The 17609-nt window shown below is 43.4% G+C and overlaps 1 protein-coding gene across 23 annotated transcripts in view; it reads right to left on the bottom strand.

The window, feature by feature from the left end:
* Nucleotides 1–17609, bottom strand: part of DMD (dystrophin) — a 2044659-nt gene that overhangs the window by 148976 nt on the left and 1878074 nt on the right. For all 23 annotated transcript variants that reach the window (XM_044996713.1, XM_044997415.1, XM_045002732.1 and 20 more), the window contains one exon: nt 8966–9026. In XM_044996713.1, coding sequence (XP_044852648.1) covers nt 8966–9026 — 61 coding nt within the window. The remainder of the gene's footprint in view (nt 1–8965; nt 9027–17609) is intronic.

Genomic DNA, 17609 nt, shown 5'->3' with positions numbered 1-17609 from the left:
TTTCCCATTTGTGGTCTTGAGAGAAGCTTAGTACATCTGTGTTCTGAAAGCCAGGAAAGTAGGAGGCCAAAATCTTTATGTATGCACTAGTTCCACAGTTTCATGGCTTTGGTGCATAGCTAGTGTGATTGAGCGCCTCCTTGGTGGTTGATGTAAAACATGCAGGTAATGTTGTCGGTCATGGATACGAATGGATTCGTTCTTTAAATGAGGTAGGAAGTGTCTGCAGGCATTGTGGACTGCATGTAGCTCTAGTAGATTGACATGTAGCTGAGTCTCTGCAAGAGACCATTTGTCTTGAACTGTGTGATGCATGTGGGCAACCTAGTAGAGAAGCATCTGTCATGATTGCTATTCATGGGGGTTCCTGTTGGAACGGGATGCCCATGCATACATTTTATGGTCTTGTCCGCTAGTGTAGAGTGTCCAGGACATGAGGTGGTACTGAAAATCATTTCTGCAGGCAGTGCTTGCTGGGTATGTGAACCGAATTCAACCAGCCCTGTAGGCAGTGCATAGCTTGTCTTGCATGTCGTACCATGAATGTTGTGGCTGCCATGTGTCCTAGTAGTTGCAGGACAGTACGAGCTGGTATTTGGGGGCTGACTCTCACTACTGAGATAAGGTTTGTCAGAGCTGTGAATCTATTCAGGGGCAGGGATGCCTTGGCTTCTATGGCGTTGAGGTGTGTCCCTGTAGCGGGCTGGTGTGGCTCCCCTCCTCCCCGGAGAGGGTTGAGCCCCGGACACAGGAAGAGGTGGGGCTACAGAGTGGTGAGCCCGCCCCTCAAAGGGTCAGGCGGCAACCCGGAAGGATAAAAGCCAACCCCTCCAGCTCAGTCAGGCCCCAGCCACCATGGGGAGCAGACATGCCTGAGGGAGCTCCTGACGGGGAAGCCGCTGGAGCCCAGAGCCCTTGCCCGGACTGGCTGGAGATACCCCTGACTCGCTACTGGGAAGACCTGCCGGAGCTTCCCCGCGCCACCTACAAAGAGGAGCCGCTAGGAACCTCCCCACCACCGTGCTGTTACCCCGAGGAACCCCCGGAGCAGAATTGGCCGGACTTCCCCGAGGACCTACCAGATCTACCCCCCAGCCTGGGGGGTGAGGAACCCATGCAGTGGGACTTCCCGGGACTGGACGCCATGGACCAGGTAGGACCCGAGGGGGATAGTGGAAGTGGCCCGGGGGCAGCCGACCTCAGCCAGGCTGCTGACCAGGCAACCCCCATGTCAGTGTGTTGCGGTCAGCGTCACTGACCGTCAGCGGTAGCAACCGCTGCTTAGGGCCCCGGGCCGGGACACAGTGGAGTGGGTGGGCCTGTGTCCCCCCTGCCACCCCACTCACGGGTGGCAGTTATCCCCCTCACGTTTATTGCTCAGCCCTGCTGCAAGAGGCCTGAGCTCCCTTGTACTGTTTAGTGCTCAGCCCTGCTACAAGAGGCCTGAGCCTTCCCTGAACTGTTTATTGCTCAGCCCTGCTGCAAGAGGCCTGAGCCCTCCTTCTACGGTTTACGGCCCCGCCTTGTGGCCCAAGGCCGGAGCCCCGGAGACTCTGACTCTGTTGCCTAGCCTTAAAGGGACAGGACAGAGCCCCTGTGAGACCAGTGGGCCGGTGTGGCTCCCCTCCTCCCCTCAGAGGGTTGAGCCCCGGACCCACCTGTTACAGTCCCGATGAAGTCCAGTTGTTGGGCAGGGATTTGAGTGGATTTTTGTTCATTTATCTGTAGTCCTAGATCCCTGAATAGTGTCATCATCATCTGGACTGTGTGTTGAGTAAGGCCTTTGAGAAGGCAATTGTCCAGGTAAGGGAAAAATCATTATTCCCTGTTTGCAAAGGTACTCATTCCACAGCATCTAGTTGTAGAAGATGATCGACTTCTTGTTGTAATAGGTGTTCATGAGAAAGGTCCCTGAAGAGTGACAGGGAGGGCGATAGGGTAGGTTGTTGGGAAGCAAAAGGGGATGGTATATCACGATTGTATGATCTCTAACATCCCCTGGTCCGGGGTTATTGATGCCCAGATGTGGTAGAATGGGCAAAGGCAGTGACCAAAGCATGGGGATGAATTGAGTGAAAGCAGTGCCTGGTGAGAGACAGTGTCTAGATACTCGACCAAAACTTCAAAATTGTGGCTTTGGCAGAGCCAATTGAGAAGTCCACTGTTGAGATTGAGGTGCTCTCCGTCGCTGTGATTGTTGGCGTTGTCATTAGTTCTTGTATTGCCGCTGTTGTTGGAAGAGGAATCTCTGGCTCTCTGATAAGGTTGGTATCATCTTCTCTTCGCCAGTGGAGTATAGATCCCCTAAGTGCAAAGGGTGGCTCAAGAATCCTTCATGGAATGGTGCACCTCATCCATCTTGGTAGAGAACAATTTCTCTTGGTCAAAGGGTAGATCTTTGACGTTGGTTTGGAGTTCTCTGGGAATGTCCGAGGATTGCAACCAGGATGCCTGGGGCATTGCTATGGCCATGGCCATGGTTCTGGCTGCTGTGTCAGCTACATCCAAGGATGCATGGATGGCTGTGAGAGCGACAAATTGGTCCTCATTTAGAATGACCTTGAATTGTGCTCGTTTCTCCTCTCGAAACTCTTCAGTGTAAGAGCTCAATTTCCCATAGTTACCATAATCATATTTTGCTAACAGGGCAGAATAATTGGCAACTCTGAATTGTAATGTTGCTGAAGAGTAAACTTTTCGCCCGAAGAGGTCGAGCCTTTTGTGTTCCTTATCTTGTGGGGTCAATCAAAACTGTTGTTGCTTGCCATGCTGATTAGCGGCATCGACCACCAAGGAGTTGGGAGGTGGGTGGGAGAAGAGGAACCTTCGGCAGAGACATAGTTCTTCCCATCCGCCCTTTTGCAAGTCCATGGAATCAAAGCCGGGGTCTGCCAAACTGTCTCTGCTGGTTCCAGAATCATATTGTTGATGGGCAAAGTGATCTTGGAAGCAGAGGAAGGTGGTAGAATTTGTACCAGTTTGTGCTGATTTGTCTGAACTTCCTCCAATAGCATATCCTGGCTTTGGGCGACTCACTTAAACAGTTCCTGGAACTATTTGAAGTCATCTGTGGAGGTAGGCGGGGGTGGCATGATTGCTTCATACGGAGAGGAGGAAAAATTGTGAGCAGGAGATATAGCTTCTATATCCGTGTCTGTTTCAGTGTCATCCTCAGTGTCCTGAGCCTCCATTGGCTGCGGGTTGGGGATACGGGATTAGACCTCAGCTCATCTCTATGAGCCATGGTTGGCCTGGAGTGGGGGGCTTCTGTAAGCTGCACAGGGTTCCCAATGTGCCCATTGCATTGGGAAGGCTATCGGTGGGTATATCCTCGGCAGTCCTTACCACAGTTGAGCTGTCTGGTTATAATAGTGTTTGGGCCCCATATGGCTTCAAGGTGGTCTTCGTTCGGTTGGCGATGATGAGTGGTGTGGTAAGAAGGTTCCTGGTCCTTGTACCATCGTCTTCACTAGATGACTGTAAGACCACCTGAGAAGTATGGGGATCCCCACATTGGGAATGTTTGGGAGAGCCCTCAGTATCGAGCAAGGGGGACTGCAGTGCCAAAGAGATTACCAAGTCTCTCTGTTGCAGTACATTCTGTGGAGTTTCTGTTGTCTGTACCATCGGTGCCAATGGGGTTGCTCTTGATGGTGCAGATGTCAGTGCTGACAGGTGTTGTGGTGGGTTAGCCAGCGCGGTCGGTGCCAATTTTGCTTTCTCTACTGGTGCCAACTGTGATGTCGGTGCCGGACGTGGAGGCATGTTGCCATAGGTGCTGGAACTAGGGGCGTGGGGGGTGCTGCAGCACCCCCTGGCTTGAAGCGGTTTCCATTATATACAGGGTTTACAGTTTGTTTCAGTGGTTCTCAGCATCCCCACTATACAAATTGTTCCAGCACCCCTGCATGTTGCCTGAGGAAACGCTCAGTAATGAGTCCCTCGTGGGTGAGGTCAGCGCCATGGAGGAGGCATGTCTCCATCTGTGCCTCGACTCCATCTCCTTCAGTTGGGACTCGGTGGTGCCGGAGGTACCTGGAGTGTCATAAGTGCTCACCCAAATGTATGTTGCATCATGGGTAGCGACCTGGCAGGAGACTGCCATTGTTTCTGCCGGGCTCTCTCCAGAAACGTCTTGCCCTCCTCCTCGGTCTTTTAGAGGAAGGCATGTCTCCTGTCCAGGGCCGCCCCGGGGGGCAAGTGGGGTAATTTGCCCCAGGCCCCACAGGGCCCCATCAAGCTGCTCCGGGTTTTCAGCGGCACTTCAGAGGCGGGTCCTTCAGTGCAGTGGAAGACTCGGAGCGAGTGAAGGACCCGTCGCTGAAGTGCTGCCGATCGGCGGCACTTAGGCTGCTTCATTCTTCAGTGGCAATTCGGCGGTGGGTCCTTCCCTCTGAGAGGGACCCGCCGCTGAATTGCTGTCGAAGACCCGGCCCTGCCCCAGGCCCCCTGAATCGTCTGGGCGGCCCTGCTCCTGTCCGTGAGTGGGGGTGCCTGGCGAGATGGTCCATGGGTCCATTTTTGTTGGAGAAATTTCTCCATCAAGTTCATTTTTAGTCTGAGATCCCAGTCATGCCTGGCTCTCGCCTTCAGATTGTTACAGTGGGCGCATTTTTGTGGAATATGTGCCTTACTGAGACATCGTACATGCAAGGAGTGCCCATCAGAAACAGGCATTGCTTCATGGCAGGAGCTGCATTGCTTGAAACCTGGGGAGCCAGGCATTTTAACAGTTAACTGTCCCCAGTGTGGGGAGGGTAAACCAGAGAAAAATAAAGTGGTTTTTTTTGGTAAAAAAACTAACACTAATAACAACTTTCTATATGACTAACTAACTATTTAAACTATTATTTCTAAAGTTTTGGGAAGAGTGATGAACACTGTCCCAGATCTCCGTCTTCAGACGAGGACGGTTGAGGAGAAACTAGAGGGCTCCAGTCGTGCGCATGCTAGACACGGCACCAATGGTACTGTGAGATGCCTACTGCACACGCGTGACCCACATGGACACTGCTACCATAAATCTCTGATCGACAGCGCCAGGACACACCGACCCCTGAAGTGGAGCAACTGCAGGGACAGCACTCGAAGAAGAATAAAAGATTTAACCCTAAATGACCACGTGAAAGTATTTGGTGGAGTATGCTCACCCCTTTCATTGATAACTTTAAGAAACACATATAAGGAGAAATTAATGTGAAAGTGTGTATTATTACTACCACTAAGAAAATTAAATTTAAAAACAGCAAATCGTTAATTAAATATGGAAACAAATTAATACTCTAGAACTACACCTGAAGTTTTCCAGTATGCATATACCGCCCATATGGCTGTTTTTCCTTCTGCCTTTGGATATGAAAAACCCTCATTTATGGCATAGTAACCAGTTAAAGAAAAGGGTAACATGATTTTAACCTTACCACCTCAATATGTCCTTTCCACATGTGGGCTTCCTCTTCTTACCTTCTTTTTCTCTTTATATTCTGTTCTTAGAATTTAAGACATTTTTCTCTGCACGTATTTCATATGTACATGCACATACATTTCAAAAGGCTTCTTCCTTTGTATAGTTTTTATTCGCTATTTATATTTCTTATGTTTGGTAATCACTTTTTTGCTTAGTAAAAGCTAAAGTAAGAGATTTAAATAAAAACCTAAAACATTTTTCAAGTGTCACTGTGTCTTAACTGTCTCAGGCCTCTCTCTTGCTCACCAGACTTTTCTGGTATATTATATGAACCCATTTTTTTTGGAAATGATGCTTCCTATTAGTGGCAGCCTTCAATCCCACAGCTGCCTCCATGCAGGAAGGCCCGGCACGTACGCTAAGCCTTTTTGATTTTGCCATCAGGGCTCATTGATCTGTCCAAGCGGATCAATTGCAGGGTCAGGGACTTAGACAAGAGGCCTAGCAAAACAGCAGTCTTCTTACATGTTTCTTTTCCCCACCTCTGAACTAATGTAAACCTTTAAAGCCTGTATTAGCCATAGGAAAAATGGGATTACTTGTAAATTATACAGTATAAAATAAGATGTGATCTCTGGAGTACTTAAGGGTTTAATAGTAACTTTTTTGGTTGACATGAAGAACAGGAAGGTCATCAGCATAACGAGAAAAAGTCTGATGATGGAAAAAAGGGGGTTAGATGAAGTGTAGTTGAGAAAGATTTCACATAGCAACGTGCAGATTTAATTTTTTTTCCTTGATAGCCCATCATACAGCCAGGTATTCAGCAGGCAGTGAGGAAAATCTGTTTGCTACTTTAGAATCCAAGGCACCTTTGGTAGCCTGTAATACAGAAATATGATTTCTCAACTCATTAGGGAAGTAAGCAAGGTGAGTGTTAACTGTTGGCTCAGTTTGGCCTATCCATGTGGGACTAACCACATAAAAAGGTGAAAGAAATCCTAACAGAATGCAACAGCTGGTAAAAGGCCATTATATTGCAATTTTCATGAGGCTGACAGTAGGCCAAGAAACCACAAAATGGCATAGAGTAGGAAAAGCAGTTGTAACAGGTTGTACATTGTTGGTGATTATATTTTCAGTAGCAATGAAAGCTGTACTGAAATAAGGTAAAAGAGACGCTGGCAGGAATAAGGCCCAAGGGAGACGAAATATTAAAAATTTTACAGTACTTCAGGAACTTTAGTGGTGGCTGGTTGCTACAGACTAATCAACTGTATAAAAATGAAGTTTTAACTATCAATTTCAAAGGGCTTGGAGTGACCTAACACTAAGAAGTCTGGAATGTTACCACTGAGGATTTAGTATTAAGTGTTGCCTGATTTATGGACTCATCAAATGCTGTGACATTTCAAATGTGAAATTGATTAATTAAAACAGCTAAATATCAAGAAGGAAATTGATAAAACACAAAACCAGTAATGTATGCGGGAAATTCAGTTAGCAAAGGATGCTCTCATCTGTGGCCTGAGTATTCTATGTTGAAGATGTAAAGGAAAATTACATAAACATTAAGAAAAGGGCCAGGTATGATACTTACCCTTCTGTTACACCTTTATGGCAACTCTTGTAACAATTAAAGATAAGCAAGAAAGTAATAATTCAACGGATGAAAAAAAATGGATGGCTAAATAAGCATTGTTTAAAGGTTGAAAAGGCTAAGAATAACAGGCAGTTTTGCTATGACAAATATGAAATGCTAAATGAGGGGAATAAAGCAGAAATGGAAAGAGAAACATTTAAATCACAGGGGGTAGTCTTAAAGCTGGAGCAGGGAGCAGATGGAACAGGGAAGTCACTAGGACTAACAAATACCTCAGATATCCGATTGCTATATCAGCTATACGGTGCTCCTGTACAACATGCCACAGAACGTAAGCTTTCATTATAGAAGTTATGTTACCAGCCCCTATGGTTGTGAAGATAACCTTCCCTGGGTGAACCAAATGGAAACATATGAAGTATTTTTTTCCTGAGTCTGCAAATAGCCTGAAACAATAGCTGTAATGGGGCACTGACTCTGAAAACTAAGGACAAAATAAAATGTTTATTTTGCTATTGATCATTTTAGCATTAACATTCAGCTAGTGTGTACATCTACTGCTGTTGGAAGTAGTGGCAGATATGATGACTGAGAGGTGCAGTGGGCTCTTGGCTGCCACGAAGAATTGCTGTGGTGAGATATTAGGAATTAAAGCTTCTCCAGCCAAAATGTCAAGTCATCTCAAGGGTAAGTGAAAATGAGATGTATCCCTTTCCCCAGTGCCTCAGCTGTGACAGGGGTGCCAAAACCCCAAACTCCCTCTCGCAGTTGATGCCGAAACACCCCGACTTGTGTGTCAAAACTTCTAGCTTTCCCCATTCAATTTAATTATTCGTTGCCAATATAAATGTCTGCAGCAAATTTAAAATTTGGGGCAGCAGCAAACAAATGTAATATAAAAATAAATAATATTAGGGAATACTCTAGTTCTGACTGTTATTCATTTTTACATTTAATTCAATAAATCCTCAATTTTGAAGCTGCCACAGAAATTATATTTTGCTACAAAATTCAGGACTGGAGTGCCATAGCAATCAGGTGGCCATACTGAAGAATTTAGGTTCTGTCTGTTGTAGAGGGCATTCATTATTGTAACAGATGGTGCAGTGTAACATGGATCACTGTAACCCAAATACAGACACTTAAGTTTTAGTCATTTGCACTGCAGGCTCTGTTAACACAGCAACTTCATCCTATGTACTGCAGCATTTATTTTTCCAGGCTGTAGTGAAGAAACAGCTCACAGCTCATGTTAGCAACATGGAAAAACTAGAGCACGAAGGAGTAATTTATTCACCCTTATTTTTGTTGTGTAGTGGGATAACCTGAGGCATGAAAAAGTGAACTCCTGGGTTTTTAAAGTTTCCTCTTCGTTTGTTATTCTTTGACTATTTTTAATATTAATTTCTCCCTTGTTGTCCTTCAACAACAGATTCTGCCAAACAGTGTTGCTAAAGGTGTTCACAGAATAATGGACAATTGATAGTTTTAGAAAGATCAGTTAAAGAAAAAGGACAATGATGCTAAAGCTGCAAATTTCTCAATTGAACCATACATGGCTGCTTTCAACACCAAATCATTCACCAAAATTCTGACTGGCTTGTGATAGTGCAAAACCTCCCTTTCTCACTGTTGATGGAGAAAGGAACAGATATAAAGGAATCAAGTATGAACCATGTGGTCCACAGCTTTACTAGACTTTTCAGGTGACTGCTGCAATGACATGAAAGGCACTCTGCTTTATCACAACTCAAAAACTATATGCTGGTGTTTTTTTTAAGGAAGCTCCCCAGAGCACCAGCATATTTGCATGATATTTTATTGCATATTTCACTACTTTTGTCCTTCCTACTGAAACAACACAAGAATTGTATCAGGACAGATTAAAGAAATAATTAACTATCACACATATACGAGACTACTAAATAGACATCATTAATATTATTTATACTTACTTGATATAGTAGGGCACTTTGTTTGGTGAGATTGCCCTCTCCCAGGGACCCTGGACAGAAGCTGTTAACAAATATAAATAAATAAATATATAAATAAAATAAGAGAGACATGGAGGTCAAGTTCAAAGCAAACAGAAAAGACAACATTAATCTCTGGAATTACAATTTTACACTTGGCCACGCTGATATGGGTCTTTTTGCTCAGTTACCCATGAAGGCAGGAAGGATTAACCTGCTGTTCTGAAATTTCTGTCCTAATCTGAGTGAAATTGAACTCATTCAGCTGCAAAGATAAATGCAAAAACCTCTTTGACTATTAAACTTAAAGAAAAGATAAGGAACTGAACAAGCAGCCTATCTGTCTTTCTGGTGAGTTCTTTTACGGGGCACCTCTTGGTAATGCTTTCTGTTGTTTTTTCTTCAATTTCACCTCTTATTTGATCAACTGTTCTCATCCTTCTAGGAACAAAATTACACCCTGGTTTACATTTTATGTCAAGTAAAGACATTTAGCAGCCCAGTATGATGATGTTCTCCTGTTTATTTGTTTTAAATAGAGACCTATTTCATTTTTATTTCCTACATTATTAAATATTCATGTGTTTTATTGTCTTTCAAAAATGGCAAGCAGTGCAGAAGATGTCAGCATGATCACATCAAGAAGTGTTAAACCCATCAGAAAATGGCACTACATAATAGCAGTTTTCTCAGTCTAGACTCTCACAGCATTAAGTACCAACATCAACTTACACTATAGTGAAAATATGTTGTAAATAATGTTTTCTATGAAAAAGGAATATGGGTAGGACATATTTTCATAGGATGGAAATTCTTGCTTGCTGATGGTATGAGCCATATTCTGAAAGCTCTTCTTTAATACTTAGAGTTTACAATCTTTTCAAGTTCACCATCAGAAGCAAGCTCCCCTCAAACCAGGATCCACCAGCTCAAAGTTGTACCAGACCCTGCCATAATAATAGATGCAAAACCTGCAGACATATCTTCACTGCTATGAAGATCAATACCCTCACAACACACCTTTCAAGATCCCTGGGTCCTATACATGCCTATCACAACATGTGGTGTATCTCATCCAATGCACTAAATACTCCAACAACAATTATGGGTGAAAACATACATTCACAATGTCCCAAATGAACGCACACAGAAAAATGATCAAAGACAAAAACACCTTATCACCTGCAGGTGAACACTTTTCACAAAGCGATCTCTCTATATCTGACACTTCAGTCCTCATCCTCAAAGGAAACCTGCCCAACATCTTCTAGAGATAACTCTGGAAGCTAAAATTCATAACTTCACTAGACTCTAAAAATCAGTTTTAATAAAGATACTGTATCTAAGGCTTATTACAATAATGTGTAACCCACTAACCTTTCCTAATCCCCCTTCCCCCCTTTCTGTGCTATGACTGCAGAGGTGTGAACCAGGCCACTTCACTTTGACTCATCTCTTACAATACGTGTTAACTATTCACACTAAACCATCTGTTCCAACTTGTATTTAGCCCTGACACTCTGCAATTAGACACCTGCAGCTGGCCCATACTAGCTGACTTGGGCTCACGGGGCTCATGTTAAGGAACCATTAATTGCAATGTAGATGTTCCAGCTTCGGCTGCAGCCTGAGCTCTGGAAATTCTCTCACCTCACAGGGTACGAAAGCCCAGGCTGCCCCAAGCCCAAACATCCACACTGCAGTTAAATACCCCTTAGCCCGAGTCAGCTGGCATGGGCCAGCTGTGGGTTTTTAATTGCGTGTAGGCATAGCCAATGTACTTTTCTCAGACCTGAAGAAAAGCTCTGTGTAGCTCAAAATCTTGTCTGTGTCACCAACAGAAGTTGGTCTAGTAAAAGATATTACCTGACCTGCCTTGGCTTGCTATTCTATATATAGTCATTTAGATTTATCTACTTAAAAATGCCTATCCCAGGGTCTGGGTGTTTTAACAGATATTAAAACAAAATCAAATCACAATCCGTATGAATAAAAGAACAAATGTATCCACACTATGCACAAAAGTCCATCAGCTGAATAAAGAAAATACACCACCTACTTTAGATACATCTCATTGCACTTCAGAAATTCAAGTAAAAAGATAACATGAGCAAAGGAGATGGAAAGAAGATGTGAAACACATTTTTAAATAGTTTATAGGGAACTAGTGGATCACTGTTTGTGGGATTGCTAATAAATAAATACATTTTGAGGAGGGATTTGAAGGAGGTCAGGGAAGTTGCATGGCAAACAATATCAGGAAGAAAATAATCAGCTGTAAGGGCAGTGTGGGAGATACATGAGTCTAAAAAGGAGTGTAACATGCAATCAAAATGAGATATGGGCTGGATCAGACACAAAGAGTTTAAGATACTTTTGGATGAAAATGAAAAGCCAGTAAAAGGACTCAAAGAAGGTGATGATGGAGCTGGAGTGGCAAGGAAGAGGAGTCTGGCAGCAACATTGTAGATGGACTGGAGGGTGACAGAAAAGCCGGGTAATGGAAAAGTACAGCTTCATAATATACTCCTTTCTGGGGCCAACAGCCATATCATCTGCAGCAAAATTATGGGCACCTTATACGTACGAAGAAAGGGTTCTGGGCACGGTCTACTTACTCTATACACTCGAACAGTTTGGCCAATTACACATAGAAACACACTTTATATAAATGCTCATCCAGTGCTGGGAGTGGATGGAGTACTGCAAATGAGAAACTGAGCTGAACACTGAATGGTGAGGTTAAAAAGAAATACTGAACAGCTGTTTTATTTCCCTGAGTACTCTCCATTCTGCAAACTGAAGGCCAGATTCTTGCCATTCTCACTCACATGGAGTTGCGCTTTGCTGCAGAAGCAGTCCAATTGATTTCAAGAGCACAAATCATAGAATAAGGTACTATTCAATGTGAGTAAGGGATGCAGACTCTGACCCTCAGATGGGTTCTGCAGAACATAGCATGTGGTCATAGAATCATAGAATATCAGGGTTGGAAGGGACCTCAGGAGGTCATCTAGTCCAACCCCCTGCTCAAAGCAGGACCAACTCCAACTAAATCATTCCAGCCAGGGCTTTGTCAGGCCTGACCTTAAAAACCTCTAAAGAAGGAGATTCCACCACCTCCCTAGGTAACCCATTCCAGTGCTTCACCACTCTCCTAGTGAAAAAGTTTTTCCTAATATCCAACCTAAACCTCCCCCACTGCAACATGAGACCATTACTCCTTGTTCTGTCATCTTCTACCACTGAGAACAGTCTAGATCCATCCTCTTTGGAACCCCCTTTCAGGTAGTTGAAAGCAGCTATCAAATCCCCCCTCATTCTTCTCTTCTGCAGACTAAATAATCCCAGTTCCCTCAGCCTCTTCTCATAAGTGCGCTCCAGCCCCCTAATTATTTTTGTTGCCCTCCGCTGGACTCTTTCCAATTTTTCCACATCCTTCTTGTATTGCGGGGCCCAAAACTGGACACAGTACTCCAGATGAGGCCTCACCAATGCCGAATAGAGGGCAATGATTATGTCCCTTGATCTGCTGGCAATGCTCCTACTTATACAGCCCCAAATGCCATTAGCCTTCTTGGCAACAGGGGCACACTGTTGACTCATATCCAGCTTCGCCTCCACTATAACCCCTAGGTCTTTTTCTGCAGAACTGCTGCCTAGCCACTCAGTCCCTAGTCTGTAGCAGTGCATGGGATTTTTCCATACTAAGTGCAGGACTCTGCACTTGTCCATGTTGAACCTCATTAGATTTCTTTTGGCCCAGTCCTCCAGTTTGTCTAGTTCCCTCTGTATCCTATCCCTACCCTACAGCATATCTATCACTCCTCTCAGTTTAGTGTCATCTGCAAATTTGCTGAGGGTACAATCAATGCCATCCACCAGATCATTAATGAAGATATTGAACAAAACTGGCCCCAGGACCGACCCCTGGGACACTCTGCTTGAAACCGGCTGCCAACTAGACATGGAGCCATTGATCACTACCCATCGAGCCCGATGATTTAGCCAGCTTTCTATCCACCTTATAGTCCATTCATCCAGCACATACTTCTTTAACTTGACAGCAAGAATACTGTGGGAGACTGTAACAAAACCTTTGCTAAAACCAAGGAATAATAAGTCCACTGCTTTCCCCTCATCCAAAGAGCCAGTTATCTCATCATAGAAGGCAATTAGGGTAGTCAGGCATAACTTGCCCTTGGTGAATTCATGTTGACTGTTCTTGACCACCTTCCTCTCCTCCAAGTGCTTCAAAATTGATTCCCTGAGGACCTGCTACATGATTTTTCCAGGGACTGAGGTGAGGCTAACTAGCCTGTAGTTCCCCGGATCCTCCTTCTTCCCGTCCTGCCCCCCTTTTTTTTTTTAAAGATGGGCACTACATTAGCCTTTTTCCAGTCATCCAGGACCTCTCCCAATTTTTTCAAAGATAATGTATCAAATGTTTCAAAGTTTTCAAAGATAATGGCCAATGGCTCTTCAGTCACATCCGCCAACTCCTTTAGCACCCTCGGATGCAGTGCATCCATCCCTATGGACTTGTGCTTCTCCAGCTTTTCTAAATAGTCCTGAAACACTTCTTTCTCCACAGAGGGCTGGTCACCTCCTGCCCATACTGTGATGCCCAGTGCAGTAGTCTGGGAGCTGACCTTGGTCATGAAGACAGAGGCAAAAGAAGCATTTACTACATTAACTTTTTTCACAACCTCTGTCACTAGGTTGTCTCTTCGATTCAGCAAGGGGCCCACACTTTCCCTGACCTTCTTGTTGCTAACATACCTGTAGAAACCCTTCTTGTTACTCTTAACATCCCTTGCTAGCTGCAACTTCAAGTGTGATTTGGCCTTCCTGATTTCACTCCTGCATGCCTGAGCAATATTTTTATACTCGCTGGTCATATGTCCAATCTTCTACTTCTTGTCAGCTTCTTTTTTGTGTTTAAGATCAGCAAGGATTTCACTGTTAAGCCAAGCTGGTCACCTGCCATATTTGCTATTCTTTCTACACCTCGGGATGGTTTGTTCCTACAGCCTCAATAAGGATTCTTTAAAATACAGCCAGCTCTCCTGGACTCCTTTCCCTCTCATGTTATTCTCCCAGGGGATTTCCTGAGGGAGTCAAAGTCTGCTTTTCTGAAGTCCAGGGTCTGTATTCTGCTGCTCTCCTTTTGTCAGGATTCTGAACTCGACCATCTCATGGTCACTGCCTCCCAGGTTCCCATCCACTTTTGCTTCCCCTACCAATTCTTCCCTGTTTGTGAGCAGCAGATCAAGAAGAGCTCTGCCTTTAGTTAGTTCCTCCAGCACTTGCACCAGGTCATATATTTGAAAACTATATCATAATACATATATGCAAAGGGACACAATAAAGATTGTGCATATATTTTATACATATAAATACACACACAGAGTTAAGCATTGTAATATATTTCTTAGATTTTAAACTCTTTGGGGTCTTTTTGTTCAGTATTTGTACAGTGCCTAGCACAATGAGTCCTACTCCATAACTAGGGCTCCTAGGGAAATATGGTTATATAAATAACTAAAAAACAACAAAAACTAACACAGTTAACATTCACCATCTTCCCACATTCCCAATAATATCTACATCTTAACATCTTAACTCCTGTCATAATAAACTCATTCCACTATATACTTGGATGCAGAAAACCTCCAAAGACAACATATCAGGCAATGCTGTGTGTTATCTGAAATTAAGAACTAGGAAGAATGCCATCCACCTTCCTCATGTATGTATATCCGACAATTTCAGTTGTTCATGTAGCTTAATCTTCCTAGCTATGTAAGGCTAGAGGATGGCATACAAACTGGTTTAAAAAAACATTTGGATTATGGAACTAGGTATTCTGAAGAGTAAAAAACAGAACCACCACCTCCTCCTCCCCCCGGCCCCCCACAAAAAAACCCTACATTAATTTGAGGATGTGATCTACTTTGCATGGCATAATATGTATTTATAATTAAAAAGCCCTACTCGTTCAACTCCCCAAACTGCAAAAAGCCCCTTTCCCCCAAAAAACCAAACCAAACCTTATCTTTCAGAGTGCGAACAACTTAGCTACAGTTCCTATTTTAAAATCAAAGGAAATGTTATGCATTTATTAAATATCTAAAGGATAGGATGGGTTGCTGTAATTATTCTGGAAGGTGTATTTCTCCTTCACTCCTGAATTCATCTGGGCAACAGCTTTCGAGGCATAACTTATTATCCCAGAATCTTATACACAAAAGTGTTCTTGATCCATTTAAAAAACCAAGCACAAATAGTCTGCTTTCAGTGGAACTAAATGCTTTAGAAATAAACAATTCTGTGATGTTCTGCATAATTGGATTTAGTGTTCCTTCAAGAGACTGTTGTGAGGTTGTCTGTAATACAGTTGCTGCTGTCCTGGATGATTCTAGTCTTGCATAAATTTGAGTTGACAAAATATGTGGTACCTTTTACAACTGTGCTCTGAGAATAATCATCTCATTTCTGGCACAAATCCAACAGCTGAGAACAGCTGTTTCTTATCTCCTGGTACCAGTAGAGGTTTGTCATCCTTTACAAAGCCAGTGTAAGTAATAGACACATATCTTTAATTCCTGGTAACACCATTTTAGTAGTCTATCAAAGACGACTTTCTGGAAAACAAAAAGAATGAGTACTTGTGGCACCTTAGAGACTAACAAATTTATTTGAGCATAAGCTTTAGGGGCCTAAAACCCAATTCATCAGATGCATGCAGTTAAAAATACAGTATATATGGCTACCACTCTGAAACTTTTCCGGAAAACTTTTTTGTATGACACCATAGCTTCCCTGTATGTTATACTCAAGAATCAGACATTTCCCTATTTGCAAAGTGTAATTCAAAAGTGTCTTATTGTTTTAGTTTTGCACAGTGTAAGAATCCATTGCTATACGAACCAGCCACCTGCAATGTTGACTACTGAAATAAAATAGCATAGCAAAAAGTATCTTTTAAAAAATGATTTAAAATCTCCTTGCACTCCATTAGCATTGCTATGCATTAGTAATCATTTAATGGTTATCTATTTTCAGAGTTTTATTTTTCTCCCTTTGATGTGCTAACATATTAAACTTACTGTGTGTGCTATCATTGAACTTAGGCTACATATCACAGACCATGTTCACATAAGTTGGTATTTGTCTTTTCACAAAGCAAAATGAAGCAGCAGCATGCTGGATCTGTGTGCTCCACAGTCCAATGGTATTTTACTCTATGCAGGGGTCTGACCAGAGACTTAAATAGAATGCAGGTGTCATTTTAGCTGTGTTCATAGATGAAATAATCTGATAAATATTTAATTTAGCTATATCATTATGGGAATCATGTATACAATACATTTAAAACTATCAAAGGTAAATGGTCGTTTATTGCACCTATCCACCAAAATATTCAAAGAGATAGTCTTGCCTAAAATCAGTTCTATCAAAAACTACTTCCAATGGTCATTATTAAAATGTTAACATTCACTCACCATTATCACACAGTAACATGGATATGTTTTCAATTGTAAGTATAGAGAAAATCCTCAGCATCTCAGATAACATGGGGGAGGGGAGTGAAACTGTAATTTTTTGATGGCAACCACACTGTGCCATGCTTCAATCTACTCTGTGACCTGCTGATTGCTGTTTGCTAGAGGTTTCATATGAGTGAATTACAGCTTTGTGAGGTTTGGATCTGAGCTTACACAGGTGTTCATAACCATAACAAAACCTGCAATATTTACAAATTGGTCACTCTAGCCCCAATTTAGCGAGGTATTTAATCATGTGCCTAAATTAAACCTGGGAGAATGACTTCAGGCAGGACCTCTACCTATGATACCCTGACTTTGCTGACTTCTGTTGTTCTATTGACCATTATTGTTATTTTTAACCAAATACACATCTTAGAATCTGTTTACTCCTCCCCACACAATGTATAACACTTCTTTTACTAATGGTTTAACCTTTTGTTGAGGTATTGTATTTGTCATTCCTTATGAAGGCAGATAGTGATGGCTTAGTGCAGGGATCGGCAACCTTTGGCACGTGGCCCATCAGGGTAAGCACCCAGGTAGGCCGAGCTGGTTTGTTTACTTGCCGCGTCCGCAGGTTTGGCCGATCGCAGCTCCCACTGGCTGTGGTTTGCTGCTCCAGGCCAATGGGGGTGGCGGGAAGCAGTGGCCAGCACACCCTTTGGCCCACACCGCTTCCCGTTGCCCCCATTGGCCTGGGGTAAACAACAGTCAGTGGGAGCCGTGATCGGCCGAACCTGCGGATGTGGCAGGTAAACAAACCGGCCTGGCCCGCCAGGGGGCTTACCCTGGTGGGCCATGTGCCAAAGGTTGCCGATCCCTGGCCTAGTGGTCTAATCCTCAAGTTTGGAAATACCTAGAATCACAATTTCACATATGTGTAGAGCTGACTTACCCTTTGAGTCTTTCAAAATAGATTAATTGAGTACCACTGTATTTACTTTAAGATGTATTTTATTAAGGTATCATAATAAACAAGATATGGTTGTTCTACACAGACATTAAAGATCCCCTAGTACTTTTCCTAAGGGTGAGGTAAGTTACAGCAGTCCCCAGTCAGTTAAAGCATGCTA

Source organism: Mauremys mutica, chromosome 1 (genome assembly GCF_020497125.1).
Source record: "Mauremys mutica isolate MM-2020 ecotype Southern chromosome 1, ASM2049712v1, whole genome shotgun sequence".
NCBI classification, from domain to species: domain Eukaryota; kingdom Metazoa; phylum Chordata; order Testudines; family Geoemydidae; genus Mauremys; species Mauremys mutica.
The sequence above is the reverse complement of the archived record's forward strand: the minus strand, read 5'-3'. Positions and strand labels throughout refer to the sequence as shown.